The sequence below is a fragment of the Vanellus vanellus genome (assembly GCF_965231255.1).
Source record: "Vanellus vanellus genome assembly, chromosome: Z".
Taxonomy (NCBI): Eukaryota; Metazoa; Chordata; class Aves; order Charadriiformes; family Charadriidae; genus Vanellus; species Vanellus vanellus.
In genome coordinates this window covers 72,638,357-72,655,340 of record NC_138908.1, presented here as the reverse complement: position 1 = coordinate 72,655,340, position 16,984 = coordinate 72,638,357, and the positions used below count along the sequence as shown (strand labels likewise).

The following is a 16,984-nucleotide window of genomic DNA, read 5'->3' as shown; positions in this document are numbered from 1 at the left end:
TGAAAAGAGCCTGGCTCCATCCTCCTTCAACCCACCCTTTAGATAATTGTACACCATAATAAGGTCTCCTCTCAGCCTTCTCTTCTCCAGGCTAAAGAGTCCCAGCTCTCTCAGCCTTTCCTCATAAGGCAGATGCTCCAAGCCCTTAATCATCTTAGTTGCCCTTCGCTGGACTCGCTCCAGCAGTTCCCTGTCCCTCTTGAACTGGGGAGCCCAAAACTGGACACAGTATTCCAGTTGTGGCCTCACCAGTGCAGAGTAGAGGGGGAGAATGACCTCCCTCGACCTACTGGCCACACTCTTCCCTATGCAGCCCAGGATTCCATTGGCCTTTTTGGCAACAAGGGCACATTGCTGGGCCATGGATAATTTACTGTCTACCACGACCCCCAGATCCTTCTCCTCAGAGCTACTTCCCAGCAGGTCCGCCCCTAACCTCTACTGGCACTTTGCATTCTTCCTCCCCAGGTGCAGGACCTTGCACTTGCTGTTGTTGAACCTCATTAGGTTCTTCTCTGCCCAGCTCTCCAGCCTGTCCAGGTCACGCTGGATGGCAGCACGGCCCTCTGGAGTGTCAGCCACCCCACCCAGTTTGGTATCATCAGCAAACTTGCTGAGGATACACTCTGTCCCCTCATCCAGGTCATTAATGAATATATTAAAATGACCTGCATTCTCACAAGCTGGGCTCGAAATAGTGGAAATCACATGTCTGGAGCATAGTTTGGTTAGAGGACTATAATTAACTACCTAAGAGGTCTCCAGCAAGAGTCACCAACAACTATAATGTTATTACTGCAATTTTTACGGGAAATTAATATAAAGCAATTGTAGTCTATTGCAACAGCAGTACAGGCAGGTCCTTTCTTGTGAAGAAATAATAGTAATTTTTGTGTAAGTATTCACTTGCAATACACACAGTGATGGGAAAAGCAGATACGAGCCTCATAAAGCTGAATAAAAAGAATAATGCTATTCACAACAATTATAAAATAAATTGTATTGTACTGATTAAGAAAAAGTAGTAGATCTTAGGCTATAAAGAATTAGTCATCAAACTAGTCTGCAAGAGAAGGGCATCTGGATTTGATGTAAATTTAAATTAGCATCTGGATTCAGAAACATCCTGAGGAGACAAATGCATTGCTTTTAGCAGCGGAGATTAGATACCTGGTCTCAATTTAACTTCAGGTAATTATTAAAAAACTGGGACTGCATTATGTCCTTGATCTCAGTTTTAAAATTCTGAAAATCCAGCAACTATCTACCACATTTCACCTTTTAGCTTTCCTTTATCATCTGCAGGGTGTAATCTTTAAATGCGCTTCAGCACTGGCACAATAGGAGCACACAGTTATAATTTTATTGGCTATAGGTGGTCAATTTGGTTGGGGCTTTTTTTTTTTTTGCAAATACATAATTTTAAATTAATACCAATGATTTCATGCATGTCTATGTCATACGATCTTCTACAACACAAAAAGTTAATGTCAAGGACTATGGAATGTCATTCATCACCTCGTACCGTGGACCATGGAAAAGAAAGCAGTTATAGGGATCATCTCCCCAGGCTAATCTTAGTCATTTTGGCACCTTTTTTTGATCAGATCTGTGAAGATGTAACAGAGATAAGAAGACTGCTATTTACATCTGCATTTATTGTCGACTACACGACAAAAAGAAAAATTACAAAAACCAATTCTGCCTTTACCAATACGACATTTATGAGAAAAAAAAAAAAAAAAAAAACAACAACCCACCACCATGTAAGAGCAGGCTTACAGGGGAGCAGGTTTCGGCCATCAGGCAGCAGCAAGGGCAGGCTGCTCTGCCAGGGAGAGCAGGGAGCAGAACGTGACCACAAGGCCGGCAGGGCAGCGGCCCGGCCAACAAGGGCACAGTCTCACAGTGCCCAAACAAAAAAGCAGAGCAGGGCCAGTGACGGTGAGCAGGGTCAGCCAAGAGTCCCGGTTTCTGGAACAAGTCTGTAGCCACGAGCAGGCTGGAGGTGAAGCTGGGAAGACATGTCAGTGGGTCAGGATCAGCAAGGGAGGCAGCCAGGCACCGGCACACCCCTGGCGCTGTGCAGATGAGGTTACAATTTTGCACGCAGTTCCCAAGAGAAGGGGAAGAGGCCACCGAAGAGGCTCCTCACAGCCCCTCATCACGCAGCTCTTTCTGCTGCAGCCCCATGCCAGGTGGCGTGAGCACCTTGTACCGGAGCCGGCTGTGCGCCCAGGCGGCCAAGCCCCAGTGTGCGGGGAAGGGGCGGCACGGTCTCAGGGTGCACCCACAGCCCTAATACCAGCACCTGCAATTTCAGCGAGATGGACTGCTTCACCTCCTCCCAAGCACCTGTTCTTCTCTAGAGCCACAACAGTCCCAGTACCCCAATGCCAGGAAACATTTTGCCAGCAAAGCATCCCATGAGAGGCTGATGTTAAGAACTTGTTTTGAAGTCTAGAACAAGGACACAGTTCTGGGGTTTGGGTTTTTTTGTTTGTTCTTGGGGTTTTTTAGTTGTTGTTTTGGGGTTTTTTTGGTGGTAGGAAGGGAAAAGGAGGAATTGCAGTTTTAGATTCGCAGAGCTGAAGTTCAACTTTTCTAACAAGAAGTCCACTTGGTCTGTAGGCACAGAAGATAACAGTGTAACTACATGATGTAACTACGCCATCACCTATTGAATTTGCATTTTGCCCTTGTGTTTTTTCAGAATTACAAATGCAACTGGCTTGTGCGCAGCCTGGCATAAACTTATCAGACGTGTGCAGCATAACACGTGCAAACAAAACTTCTCAATTTCTCAGTAGCATTTCTCAATCCTCACACTACAAAGAGTTATGTGACAAATCTGTGATTTTACATGACGATAGCAGAACAGTTACAAGTTCAAAACAGATTGAACAAACATGATAGGAGTTAACAGTTTCAATGACATTTTCCTCTTTCTTTTACAGTATTTTTACCTGCCCCTAAGATGGTGGAAATAACACCATTTTAACACCCTGACACGGTGTGTGGTGAGCAAAGTGTTGTCTTCTGCTAGCTGCAGCAATCAGATCTCACAGAACCTGACACCAGCTGCTCAGGGACTGTACTTCATTGACTTGAGCAGTGTTTTACAACCAAGTCATCCAGGCTTTAAGATTTGTGTGTGGTTTTTATCAAGCAGTTTTCCCACCTGCAGCAAAGGTTTGTCCTCCCAGTACGGGCAGGGAAGACTTCTCTGAGTATGCTCAGCAACCTGCGTAGCCATGGGTTAGGTGGTTTTATGTATATAAACATCACGGGACCTAAAGGCCACAGAGGCTGGCACATGGAACCCATCCATTAGCTAACTGCCGACAGGCCAAATAACAGTAATGCCACGAGACACGGCTTGGCACCCTGCGGATCCACCAAGCTGGGGCAAGGTGGTTTCGGGAGGGTCCATGTCAGGCAGGATGGGACATCACATCTTCTGTGGAGGATTTTGCCGGCAGAGCCCCTGCGCACGCCCCGAGCGCCTGGTCCTGGCCCACCATGGGACCTCGCACAGGCAACGGGGGTGTCACAGGCCCGGGGCGCGGGGCTGCGCTCCCTCAGGCGACCTACCGGCGCCGCGGCCTCCCCCTGCCCCGCAGGCCCCCGCCCGCCCCGGCCCGCGACTCACGGCCTCGCCGCCCCCGACAGCCCCCGGGGCTCCTCTCAGCCCGCCGCTGCCGCCTCCCAGGCCCTCACCCGCCGCCCTCCGGGCCCGGTCTCAGCCCTGGGGGCCGCTAGGACCCGCGGGCCGGGGCCGAGGCGACAGGCCAGGCGGCCCTCAGAAGGGCCGGGAAGTATGTGTGTGGGGAGGGGGAATCCTCGCCTGGCGTTGCCAAGCAACCGCCCGCTCGCCTCGCCGGGGACCGGCAGCCGTCCTACTCTCACCCGCGGTCGGCAGCGCGCTCCCATTGGCTGCCCCCGCGCGGCGCTCGGCTCCCATTGAGCGCCCGCCGCCTCTGCCGCGTCCTCATTGGCGCGCTGCCCTCTGGCCACGCCGCGTCACTTTCTCACACCATTCCCCCCGCCTTCTCCGCCAGCGGCGGGCCGGCCGGTGGGCGGGATCTGGGCGGTGGCAGCTGTGATTGGCGAGTGGAGCTGCCGCTCAGGGCGCGGGCCGGAGCCCGGGCGGCGGGGCTGTTTAAAGGCGCCGCGCGCCGGCGCCCCGTGTTTTCCTCCGTGCGTGCCAGCGGGCGAGGGCGAGGAGCCGCGAGCGACACCGGGAGCCATCGCCTCCGAGAGGTGAGGGGGGGCTCGGCACCCGGAGGCCCTCGGGCTGGACGGCGGCCCCCGCCTCTCCCTGCAGCCGCGACGGGGGAGGGGAGCGCGGAGGAGCCGCGTGGGGGAAACACGCGTGGGGCGGCGGCGCTGCAGAGGCGCCCGCGGGGAGTGGGGGTGGGTCGGCGTGGCCGGGAGCGGTGTTTTCAGTGGGTGCAAGCGCGATTGAAATAAGTAATGCCTGCAGTGCGGCAAGGCGGGGGGGGGGGGCGGGGGGGGGGGAGAGGAAAAAAGGGGGAAAGAAGAAACAAAAAGAGGCGTGTCTGGGTGCCCCTTAACGTGGGTGCCCGCCCGCCGCGCCGGGAAGCCCCCCCGGCCGGGCGAGCAGTGGTGGGCGGCTGCTGCGGGGCTCCGCCGGGCTCTGCCCCCGCCTCGGGGACCGCGAAGAAGCCTGAAAGCGGCAGCCCCTTCGGCGTGTCGCTTCTCCGTGTCGCGACAGAGCCGCCCACCCGACCCGGGGAGGGTGGGGCCGCCGTGTCCCCCTGCCCACGCCACCCCCACGTCGCGCAGGGTGATGGCAGCCGGGTGTTGCCCCCAGGGATGCCGTCGCCGCCTTTCGTGATGACGACTGTCGCAGGGGTGTGGGCATCCCGGCACCCTGAGGTGGTCCCGGTCCAGGATGTGCCCGGGGCGCAGCCGGCGGGAGGGGAGGCGCTGCGGGTGGGTCCTCACGGGTGAATTCGAGGTGCCGTCTCTGCCGTTTGGTGTTTTGACGCGTTTTTCCAGTTTCCCCATCCCGTCAGCTGGGCGGTGAGCGGGTGGCGGGGGGTGCCACGTCCACGCACGGGTGGAGGCGGTGACTGCTGGTGGCGTGATGGGAATCTCGCACACCCTCGGTACCTGCAAACCTTTCAGCTCTGCAGGGGTGACTAAGTGATGTCATAGCTGAAGCTGCTACACCATCACTGTTTAACTTCCGAAAATCAGCCTGAAGCAGCTGTGCTTCAGACCAGCAAAGTCTCTTCCCTAAGTCCTCTGGAGGTAAAAACACCAAAGGCAGTCACCAAATGCATCGCTTGTAGCAAACAGGCTGAGGGGCTTGATTTCGAACTTTCAGTCAAGTGTTCTGTGTGAATTAAAAACTTAAGCGGGAAATAATAAAGTCAAATTACTGACAGATTATTTCCAAATTCTTAACAAAGGCAAGGAAGCCCATCAGTTGCTGTGGGAGAAGGTATTTCTGGCAACGCTAGCATAAAGTAGTGGCTGCTTGGCACTGCTCCCTCATTCCCTACACAATCTTCAGGGGACACAAAACAAAGTAGGTTTCTCATTTTTATATGTTAAAGCATTTGGGATTCACCTTGTTTTAAAAGAAACCTGACTTTTGAGTACTCTCATTTTCAGTAAAATCAATGATGGGATGTTGTTTGCCATTTGATCAGGAGGACAAAAAACCTGTTTGGTTTACATCAAGTGAACAATTTTTTTCCTGTAATGACGGACTGACTTAAGATGTCAAATGTCCCATTTTCTTCAGTGACCAGAGCAAGCTTATAAAGCGATGCTTTTCATTGTGGTGCAGCCCGATGGCCCTGACAGCTACCAGGTGAAGTGTGTTGGGTGAGCCATGAGAATACAGTAGGAAAAGCCTCCCTTTGGTTGTCTTCTGCAGAAAGTTTTAGTCTGAGAACTGCAGTGTGTAATATGACTTAGATACCAATTTTGATCTCAAAGTTCCGTAAGGAAAAACCACAGAGCAGAGTCTTCATCAGCCCTTACCAATAAGGCAAATCCTGAGTTTGCTAATAATTCCCTGCCCAGTTAAAAGCTGCAGTTGTTCTATGGCTGTTACAGGTCAAGTGCATTGCCTTTTACTATATCACTTTTATTAAAACTAAGCCTTTAAGCACCTCTGCAGCCTCCACCTTTCTGCCTCTTGGAGCAGAAATGCATTCTGCTCTGTGTACAATGCTCGCCCCTTGGGGATGGCTGCCATACACTGCGCTGAGCTGCCAGTGATCTGTATTTCCTTTTTGTCCTCTTTTTTGCAGAAAGCAAGGCGTTTTGTGCCGGAAGGGAAGCTGGGACGTCTAAGTCCTTTCCCTAGCCGCTACCTTGGGGTGTTGGTGGCGTGTCCGACATTTCATAGGGGGAGCCCCGGAAAGCATCCTCTTCCCTCTCTCCCCCCCTCCCCCCCCCCCCCCCGGGGTGCCTATGCAGATTTGGGGTAAAACGTGTCCCCCGAAACAGGCATTTGGAGTGCTGGTGGGGTCTTTTTTTTTTTTTTTTTTTGTTTCGCCTCCCGGGGTTTTATCCCGCAAGGAGGTTAAGGGAACAACGTCGTCACGGTCTCCACGCTCCCGGGGGTGCGGGCAGGACCGGAGCCGCGACGGCGCTGCCCGATCCTGACCGCACCCCCGGGAGGGGCGGAGTAATCTTAGGGAGGGCGGGGTTAGCTCCGTGAGGGGCGGGGCCTCCCCACCCAGGGGGCGGGCCTAAACCCTAGAGGCGGGATCCTCTCCCGCCCTTGCGCACTACGCGCCTGCCCGCTCCGGCCGCCTCAGCGTGTATGCGCTGTCCTCCCCGCCGGTAAGGCGGTCATGGGATTCCGCAACGTGTAAGGGCCGCGGGGGCGTGAGGCGAGGGGGGGTGGGGGGGTCCGCCTTGTGGTGGGCCCACGTTGCGGGTGGGACGCGGCGTGGAGCCCTCCTCCACCGCCAGCGCGGTGGCTTCTCGCTGTCCCCTGGGCTGGTCACGGGTAACCTTGAGGCGGGCCGGGGAGGGGGGGTGTGGGCCCGCTGCCCTCAGCGCCCTCAGCGAGGCCCGGGCGGCGATCGCCTGAGGTGAGGTGAGGGGCTTCGTGACAGGGAAGGAGGGAGGAGAGGCCCCCGCCGGGCCGCGGGAGGGTGAGCTGCGCTGGCAGCAGGGTACGGAGGAAAAAAAAAGCGAAATCGGTTGTTTTTTAGCTTAAAAGCGCAGCGGTGTGCTATACTGCTGTTCCTGAGTGCTTCGGTAGGCAGCTTTAAATAGCCTTTTTCTCCCGTGTACACATTTTAACGTGAATAAAAAGCTGTAAGAGAAATACTTAATTTTTAAGTAGGTTATTTTAGGTACCTCATAGGTAGGGTTAAAGCTTTGTTAGAGACAATCAAAATGAATGTTGAGCCACGGGCTCTCACTTTAGGTCTTACCTAAGACTACCTGTAACAGAAAACACTTCTAATGATTCCCGAACATTTGTCTTAATATGCGTCCAGCAAAGCCATCATTCCTGCAGAGAAAGGCTTTATACAGCTCATAATTGTGGTTTTATGGAAGAGGTCAGGTAAGGTCAGCGTGACAGTACAGGCAGCTGGGCACAAAAGGGACAAGTGGTCTGTAAGGCTGGAAGGCAAGGTATGGGACGATGGTGCCTGTCTGGGCAACAGGGGTAGGGTTAAAGTAATAGGATACAGTATATTCTACAGTGTCATATAGCCTCAAGCATAGTGACAGTAGAGTTGCGGGGTTAATACAAGAAAATGTGGTCTGTCAGGGAGAATTGCTCTGTGTTCATCTCAGCCTGTGAAATATTCCTCCAGGCCTGGTGTTAGGCGTTCCAGTGTTCTGGAATGCCAAAACAGAGTATGCTTAAAACAGACCACAAACCCAATGAAAAATACAAAAAAAACAACCCCAACACCCACACCAAAAAAATTCTGATAGCTTTGTTGCAAGTATAAACAAACCAGAGACTTAATTTTAAAAAAAAGACTTAATTTAAAAATGAAAACGATTTTGAAAAGTCCTGGCCTGTTTAAAGGCAGACATTTCCTGGTAAGGATAAATTGTAAACTTCAGTTCTCAACTAGCAACATTTTAAAACAAAAATCCAGTGTTTCTAGCTTCATTGTGTAAAGTTGAGACTTTGGGTATAAGCAAAAGTAGAATAATGAACATCAAGACAAATTTCTCAAATGCTTGTTAAACATGTGTTTTGCTTCAGTGAAATAACTTGGGCTTAACCTACATCTGTTCATCTCCAGGGCTGAAATTTGTATTTTCACTTAAAAGTACTTTTTAATATAAAATTTTACAAAACTTCTAATGATGTTTTCAGTATGCTCAGACCAAAATCTCCCCAGAGGCAAAGGCTTACCTTTTGTAAATGACCTTGTAGAATAACTGAAATCTAACTTTTCCCATAAACCTGCAGAAAGTGAAAGTACGTGTCTCAAAATGGATGCAAGTAAATCAGCTGGTTTTGTGTGTTTGTTTGTTTGTTTTTCTTAAAGATCTACCACGATGCCTGGGTCTCTGCCAGTGAATGCTGAATCCTGTTGGCCCAAAGATGTGGGAATTGTTGCACTGGAAATATATTTTCCCTCTCAGTATGTTGACCAGACAGAGCTGGAGAAGTACGATGGTGTGGATGCTGGGAAATACACCATCGGGCTAGGCCAGTCAAAGATGGGCTTCTGCTCCGACCGAGAGGATATCAATTCTCTCTGCTTGACTGTGGTTCAGAAGCTCATGGAGAGGAACAGCCTTTCCTATGATTGTATTGGGAGATTAGAAGTTGGAACGGAGACGATAATTGATAAATCAAAATCTGTAAAGACTGTCCTGATGCAGCTCTTTGAAGAATCTGGTAATACAGATGTAGAAGGAATCGACACCACCAATGCATGCTATGGAGGCACCGCTGCTCTTTTTAATGCTATTAATTGGATTGAGTCCAGTTCTTGGGATGGTAAGTTCAGGGTATTTTCTTGAAAAATCACATCATCCTCTGGTTTTTAGTACTCTGCCTTATAATGACAGTGTTCGTGTTTAACCATTATAAAACCCAGAGGGTAAACTGTTTTTTCTCTTCTGAAGTATTTTTCTTAAATAGTCTGAGCATTTTCCACTACTTCAAATACAGTGCAAAAAATAACAACACGGCTAATAATCACTGGCCTTTTTCTGTAAATTTTGGTGGCTGTGAGGAAATTGAAATGGGGGGGGGGGGGAAGTCAGGACTGAAGAGCCACTTAAATGTGAGGTCCCGTCCTCTGTAATCAAAGCCTAAAAATTGCTGGTGGATGTTAAAATGTGATAGATTCTTGGCTATTTCTCATTTTTATTTCTGTATGTTTTTCACAGGACGCTATGCACTGGTTGTTGCTGGAGACATAGCTGTGTATGCCACTGGAAATGCCAGGCCAACAGGTGGAGCTGGTGCTGTTGCTATGCTAGTTGGTCCAAATGCTCCATTAATTTTTGAGAGAGGTTAGTCCTGTGAGAAAACAAATTACCATTCGGCCGGGTAACCGGATCCATTCTGAAGGCTGTCCCCTGTTTTTTGTGCATTGCTGGAGGGCTGAATTAACTCCCACTAATGTCAGAAATTGTACTTTGTCTCTTCTTGCTCTGGGCTAACTTGGCCAAGTCCCGTTATAGGAGGCAGCAAGGAACAACTAGACATGCTCCTATTTCTTTATTTCCTTGGAGATTCTTCAATAAAATTGACAAAGAGTGGAATAGAGCTACTAGTACACAGGGCTCTACTTCCAAGGCAAAATTATGAAAATTGTTTGTCACGCTCAGTCCTACGTACTTAAGAAGCAGTTGAGAACTGTGTGAAACATTACCTTAAAGGGTCTGAAGTGCTGTGACCTGCTTGGCTGGGGCCAAATATTGCTTGTTTTGCCATGTGGGTTAGGTGATGCATTCAAACTGACTCAAAGCAGCTGAATAAAGTAACTTTCAACTTTTGTCAATTTCTGTCCATCAGGGTTGCGTGGAACCCACATGCAGCACGCCTATGACTTCTATAAACCAGATATGGTCTCCGAATATCCTGTGGTTGATGGCAAACTATCTATACAGTGCTACCTCAGTGCATTAGATCGCTGCTATACGGTCTATCGCAACAAAATCCACGCCCAGTGGCAAAAGGGTATGTAGCTTCACCTGATGATACTGCAAGATCTGGTGAATGCTGGAATGTGTTAACTATGCACACAATGTATTTTCAAGTTTTAGCATCCAATCTAAAGGCTAGTACGTGGGTCCCTGTCTTTGTGTTTGTGTGTTGCGAGGTGATTGAAATGTGTGCTCTCTCCTGTAGGAAATGTCTGATTTCTGTTCTGGTATAGTTAAGTACCTGACAGGCAGTAAGCAGTAGTCTCTACAGGCTTTTGTTGGTGTTATATATAATACCTCGCTTAAAAGCCTGTTATTCTCCCCCTCCACCCAGGCTCTTAAGATATTGAGGTTAACATTTAAATGTTATGTAACAATATTGATTATTTTTTTTTACCCCTTGTGTTTAGTAATTGCTTCAGTCAAGAAGCATAGGTGTGAAGATTAGATAGGTAAATGAAGTAGATTATTATGTCAAAATGCTGGGTAGAAGTACAGAGATTCTGTTTAGCTTTGCTTTTTCTAGAAGAAGGGCAAACATTTTTAGTTGTTGCAAAAGATCAGTGAGAAACTAATTTTTAAATAGAAGTTTCAGCAGTGTTTTAAATGAACTTGACAGCAATAGTTAGTCTTACGGTTATCTCTCATATGCTGACATGTTGCGATGACTGGTATCCTGCCAGTTCCCTATTTCATTTTCATAGTTGAAGCAAGTACTAAACATAAGTTGTAACACCGCATTTCTGCCACTTCCAGAGGGGATGGACAGACGTTTCACCTTGAATGACTTTGGATTCATGATATTTCATTCTCCCTACTGTAAACTGGTACAGAAATCCGTGGCTAGACTCTTGCTGAATGACTTTCTCAGTGAACAGAACCCAGAAACAGCAAATGGTGTTTTCAGTGGTCTGGAGCCTTTCAGGTGAGAATAGCTACTGTCTTCTTTATTCGTACAACCTTAATTTGTTACACATCAAAGGTGTGCTTTTACTTTCTGCTATTTTAGTAATTGTTTCTGAACTTTGTTTTTAACAGGGATGTAAAACTTGAAGATACATATTTTGACAGAGATGTGGAAAAAGCTTTTATGAAAGCTAGTGCAGAGCTCTTCAATCAGAAAACCAAAGCTTCGTTACTTGTATCCAATCAGAATGGAAATATGTATACTCCTTCAGTCTATGGTTGCCTTGCCTCTCTTCTTGCCCAGTAAGCATAAAATTGGAAAAAAAAGTCATAGATTTTTATATGTAAGGTCATAAAAGGTTTTTGTTTCAGAAAGTCTTCTGTAAAAGCACTGTCTAGCAACCCCTTTCCTACTAAGATTGCTTTAAGCAGAAGGACTAAAGTTAAAACCTTATTCTGCACACACAATTAGTTCAAGTGACAAGCCGATTCAAAATTTCTGTGTCAGAAGCTGATCTGAAACAGCCGCTTACTGCTTTCCAAAGTAGGATCTTATTTGTAAGGTGGTGTCTTTTCCCAGCTTCAACCTCCCTACCCTCCCCCCAGCCCCCAAAAAAACCTCCACTGCAGTGGAAAAGAGAATCAGAATGCCTTCTCTGTTTCACTTTAATCAAATCCACATTAAATTAGTCTTACTTAACAATTATTTTTTTTGCAATGACAGTTTTACAAAATCATTTCAAGTTTAAATTGAAACATTCCTCGTTTTTTTCTCCTTTATTCTGACTTTGCCTTCCAAAATGTGGTTGTTCATTTTAGGCTTTAGGTTGCTTAAGAATGAAAACTGTCTGCCTTCTAGATAATCATATTCTAGGCACTTCTTTGCTCTGTTTTCCTTAGGCAGCTTTGGAACTCATCACACAACAGCAGAGTTTGAAGTTGTGTTTTTAAAAGTCATTATTTATACACATAGCATGCTAAGTTTGTATTGTCAGTATAATTTGCTGTCTGCTTTTTCTAAGTTAGCAGCACTTTCTAGTTATTTAAAATTGGCACCTTAGCTTAATTCTCACTAAACAACTGTTGCTTGCTTTGCAGGTACTCTCCAGAGCAGCTGGCAGGACAGAGGATCAGTGTGTTCTCATACGGCTCTGGTTTTGCTGCTACGCTGTATTCCATCAGAGTTACACAGGATGCCACTCCTGGTGAGTGAAAGGAAGAGGTGTTAATTAAGTCCCTGGCACAGCTCACCTCTAAATGCCAAGCTACACTACCCATCCACATAAGTAAACTTGCAGACCAATGCCTAATGACAGTAATGCTAAACTAGAAATGTTCCAGCTCCAGGGAAAGTTTAAGTGTCTTCCTTGGGCAAATAAATAATATTCTTCAAACTCTGTTGAAGTTTTGATTGAGTAATTGACAATATTTTTGAATGACTAAAAGTTTATCTTCTGTAACGCAAAATATTTTGAACGGGCTTGAAATGTTAACATGCTAGTGTGCAGTTCTCAGCGCTGGTGCTACCTTACACGATGGTTTTATATTGTAGGTTCTGGACTGGACAAAATAACTGCCAGCCTTTCTGATCTCAAAACAAGACTTGACTCAAGAAAATGTATTGCACCCGATGTCTTTGCTGAAAACATGAAGATTAGACAGGAAACACATCATTTGGGTAAGATCTTCATAAGTATAAATCACTTCTAGTTTTACAGCAAAATGCTCATCACTTAATTCACCTGACCTTTAAATGATTAGGGTGTAGAATGAAGGAAATGTCCAAACCTTTCTGCTTCTGAATAGCTTGTGTTCATTGGCCTGATATGGCTGAAATGAAAATGCAGACTTGTTATTTCTGGCTTACTATGTCCAAACTGCAAAGGCCTGTGTTGTGTAAAACCCTTTCCCAGAACCAACTAACCGTGTGTTACTGGCTTCTTTGCAGCCAACTATATTCCACAGTGTTCGGTTGAAGATCTCTTTGAGGGAACATGGTACCTTGTGCGTGTGGATGAAAAACACAGGAGAACTTATGCACGGCGCCCGCTCATGGGTGATGGACCTCTGGAGGAAGGAGTTGAAGTTGTCCACCCAGGCGTTGTTCATGAGGTGAACACTCAGCACTCTTTTAGAGTTTGATATAAATGGTGGAACGGTTTATGTGCTTGTCTTAGCATGTGCATGTATGTTAAAAGAGGAAGTGGTTTAACAAGTTGCATTCAATACTTTGTTAACATATGTAACATACAAGCCAGAAGTAAAAAATTGAACATGGGATTTTAAAAAGTACATTTCATCATAACAAGAATGAAGCTGAACAATAATGAATCAAGAACAAACTGGCTCTTTTCACATAATCGGTTTGCATGAAGCATGACCGGTTTGACTGACTTTAAGACCAAGCTGTCCAGTGTAGCGTGAACGTTGTTTGAAAGTTGGACTAGCCGTGAAGTATGAGTGTCTGTGAACTAGAAAACTGTATTTAATGTTTTTTTTCCCTTCTTCTTAGCACATCCCAAGCCCTGCTAAGAAAGTGCCAAGAATCCCTGCAACAACAGAATCTGAAGGCGTTACTGTTGCCATTTCCAATGGGGAGCATTAAGATACCTCTGTGAGGTGGGGAATGAAACAAGGTGTGAGGGTAGGGTGAGAGAGAGAGAAAAAGGATTGCAGTAGTGCTGAAGTTTCAGTGTACAGTAGTACTTCATTGGAGCACGGAAAAACTGTTTAAGCTCCTTGAAAAGATTTGTCATAATATGGTGTGCTGATATAGTATTTTCAGAACACTAAAATCATGAATATACTGGAGGGGCTGTGTGGATTCTTTAACGTGTCTGAATTTTCTTTAATTGCTAAGTTGTAGCTGTAGTCTATTACAAGGTCTTTGTACATAGAAAAAAAAAAAAGAATCTTCTGCTTGCTCTTTCCATGTAAAATGACTTGAAGCCTACACTGTTAACTTCTACTTGTACTCAAGCGTGTGGCAAAATAGTCCAGGCTTTTAATGTTAGGGTTCTCAGTGCCTTGACAGTAACCAGTCAGTCTTCTGAATACTGCACTTTTTCTCTTTCCCTTTATCACCTTCCCTTTCTTCTCCCAGCCTACCTCCCATCACCCCAGTGCTTTGGGAAAGGTATAGAACCAAGTAACAGTCATTGCCAGAATAGAATCTCTCTCTCCTGTCAAAATGACTGGATCAAGAATGGTGAGACTGACAGGTGGTTTTCTTCCAAGAAACTGTGTGACACACTGTGTTAGTTACTACGTAATTCCCCAAACGTCCATATTGCGTGTTTTATACCTGCATTATAAATCACCACAGCCTGGGAGGAAAGAGGAAAAAGAAGGGAGGTAGTAATGTTTTTCTTCTAAAGAAATGGATTCATTGATTTGGCACCTTTCAGGATTGTTTAGTAGAAGTATCTAAGGGAGCAGAATTTTCAAGACATTGAATTTTCTAGACATCATGGAGCTGTTTCAATTGGCAAATGAAGGAATGGAGGAAGATCACTTTGTCTGGAGCTCTGGCCTCTTGCTATCCTCTATATAATACATTTCTGAAAGACTATTTCTAACTTGGAATATGGCTTTGTACTTAGAAGTCCTTCTCCCTATTGGTAATATTGTAGGAGTGGGGTCTTTTATTCCTTTTTTTTTTTTTTTTTTTTTTTCTCCCAACATGCAAGCTAAAAGCTATCCATTTTGCAAGTGGTAGATATACAATGCTAATGGGGATGCCATTCTGGAGTATTTTTAAAACCCAGATTGGAAATGAACTTGGACATGAGCCTTGTAAGCTTGTAATATATATTTAAATTGAGCTAATGTACAGAATGAAGTTTTGTTGAATTTATTTCTTTGCTAATTCTACAAAGCTACATTATCTAATATAAAGTAGCAAAAAATGATTTTTCTGTTAAATTACATTTTTTTTTTTTTGTTGTGTGTAATGATGTGTTTGTATTATCTGTCACTCACCAGAATTCGATAACTTGCTGTATTTGTACAGTCAAGCCTTGGTAAAATAGTTGTTTATTATAAATTGACGAATACTAATCTGTTTGTGCTGCTGAAAATGATGGAGCAATGATGCATGATGATAGCGTTTGCAAGTATTTTGGTTTAGGTTGCCCTCGCGAAACTTACCTTGGCACCAGAAAAACAAATTGCCATGGAACAAAGTCCATTGCTGGCAGTGGACAAGCCAAGAAGGGAGCTACTGGCACAAAGTTAACCACAGGGACCTCATGGTCCATGAGGTTGATTCTTTATTAAAATAAAGTTTGAGATATTTGAAACTTGCTGGAGTAGTGCTGACTTGTTGGGTTTTCAGGATGCATTTTTTTTTCTTTAACAGGAAAGAAAGAGGAAACTGGCCCTATGAAAACCCGAAGTTGTGGGTTCACAAGCTGTGTGGACCTTCTGGATCTTTCTTCCTAATGTTCCACTACAGAAGTGGAAAGAAAGGGTTGCTTAGGGAAAGCACCAGCTTAGGCTGGTGCAAAACCATTATTTCAGGGCTGTGTTTCAAGATAACTTAAATGCTTTCATATGGAAACTGTTTATAGTGGAGGAATTCATTCCCAGCTTATGAAATACAATTCATCTTTATTACTGTCTTATGAAAGATGGTATGTTTTATCCCCCTCAGAAAAACTGTGAAGGAGGATTGGTTCTTGCTTTGTACTTACCTGAGCCTCACTAAGTCCAGTTTCCCATGAGTGGCTTTTCAGAGTCATTCTGTTGCTCATTTACATTAATTACTCCTTTTAAAGTCAACTGATGAGATCATCAGTCCCCATAATAGATAAGGCATCCTGCCCTTAAATTTGAAAGCACCAGCAGTACCTCTCTAAACCTTGTAGTAGTTTACTTGCCTTGAATAAAATCATACAGGTTCAACTCTTAGCTTAGGATGTCAGCTGTGCCTGTTCACAGAAAGACAGCTACTGCACTTTTCCACCATTTGCACTGGAGCTGACGGTATTGAAGATTAAAGTATAAAATATCAATTAAAGCTGAAAATTGGAGTATCTGCATCTTGGTGATGCTCAGAACAATTGGAGTTCTCAGGCTATCCAGCTTTTAACTTGCAGTGGTCAGGAGTGTCAAAATTGGCTTTGTGACAGCCTTTGTTGCCAAAGTAGTAAGGCAGGAGTTAGTACAAGCTTGTAATGCTCAAGATATAAAGGGATTCTGTTAGTGGTTGCATTCAGCTTACTGATACCTAGTGCTAAAGCAAGAATTTAAAACTATGTAAGTTTTGGAGTATGCTTAAATCGATCTTTATTGGAGTGCAACTGGAGTCCAAGCAGTTCTAGACTGTCAGAATCGTTCAAGTGATGGAAGCTGTCAGGAGGTTAGTAGATGGTAGCCCAGCCAGCTGTGCACTGGGAATAGCAACCACACATGCAGGTTAAAGCAGCATATCCCAATTTGCCTTTCTGACTTGTGACAAATTAGGAACTGTGGTCAACACCAACAGCATTGCTGTTTCACTAAATAAAATTATGTACATTTTATCTTGTTTAATTTGCTGAAGAAGTTTTAAAGGAGAATTTGTAGTTTAGATTATGGCCTGCTTTCTGCTTAAATTTAGTTCTCTGCAAAAACTGTGCTGGTTTGCAGTGGTATAGTTGTGTCAAGCTGAGGTACAACTTTCCAAGAAGTTAGTTGTCAAATGCCTGTACTGAGAATCTCCCAAGTGTGTTAAATGCAATACTATTTGATCTTTACTAAAAGGTCACCTCCACTAATGATCCCATACTTGTCTTACTTATTTGGGGTTCTTGCACTGGCTATATCATGTGTCTAGAGCAAGGGACAAACAAATGCAGGAGAGCTCTGTTTTTCAGCGCTTCATGGTGACTTGAGAAATGCAAAGGAGATGAGGCGTTTGGGTTTATTCAGAAATTACAAAAAATGTAACACCAGAACTTGTGAA

General features: G+C 45.7%; 1 protein-coding gene across 3 annotated transcripts; it reads left to right on the top strand.

The window, feature by feature from the left end:
* Positions 1-4,203: 4,203 nt before the first annotated feature.
* Positions 4,204-16,982, top strand: HMGCS1 (3-hydroxy-3-methylglutaryl-CoA synthase 1). Of its 3 annotated transcripts, none has more exons than XM_082498088.1 (10): positions 4,204-4,263; positions 8,517-8,974; positions 9,370-9,495; positions 10,001-10,165; positions 10,888-11,056; positions 11,170-11,340; positions 12,136-12,242; positions 12,590-12,715; positions 12,986-13,149; positions 13,550-15,342. In XM_082498088.1, exons 2-10 carry the CDS (start codon positions 8,527-8,529, stop codon positions 13,640-13,642), a joined length of 1,569 nt encoding a protein of 522 aa, XP_082354214.1. In that variant the 5' UTR covers positions 4,204-4,263; positions 8,517-8,526; the 3' UTR covers positions 13,643-15,342. The 3 variants fall into 3 exon arrangements, with proteins under 3 accessions (XP_082354214.1, XP_082354215.1, XP_082354213.1); XM_082498089.1 differs by lacking the exons at positions 4,204-4,263; positions 13,550-15,342 and adding exons at positions 6,797-6,859; positions 15,398-16,982; XM_082498087.1 differs by lacking the exon at positions 4,204-4,263 and adding an exon at positions 6,797-6,859.
* The last annotated feature ends 2 nt before the right edge of the window (positions 16,983-16,984 follow it).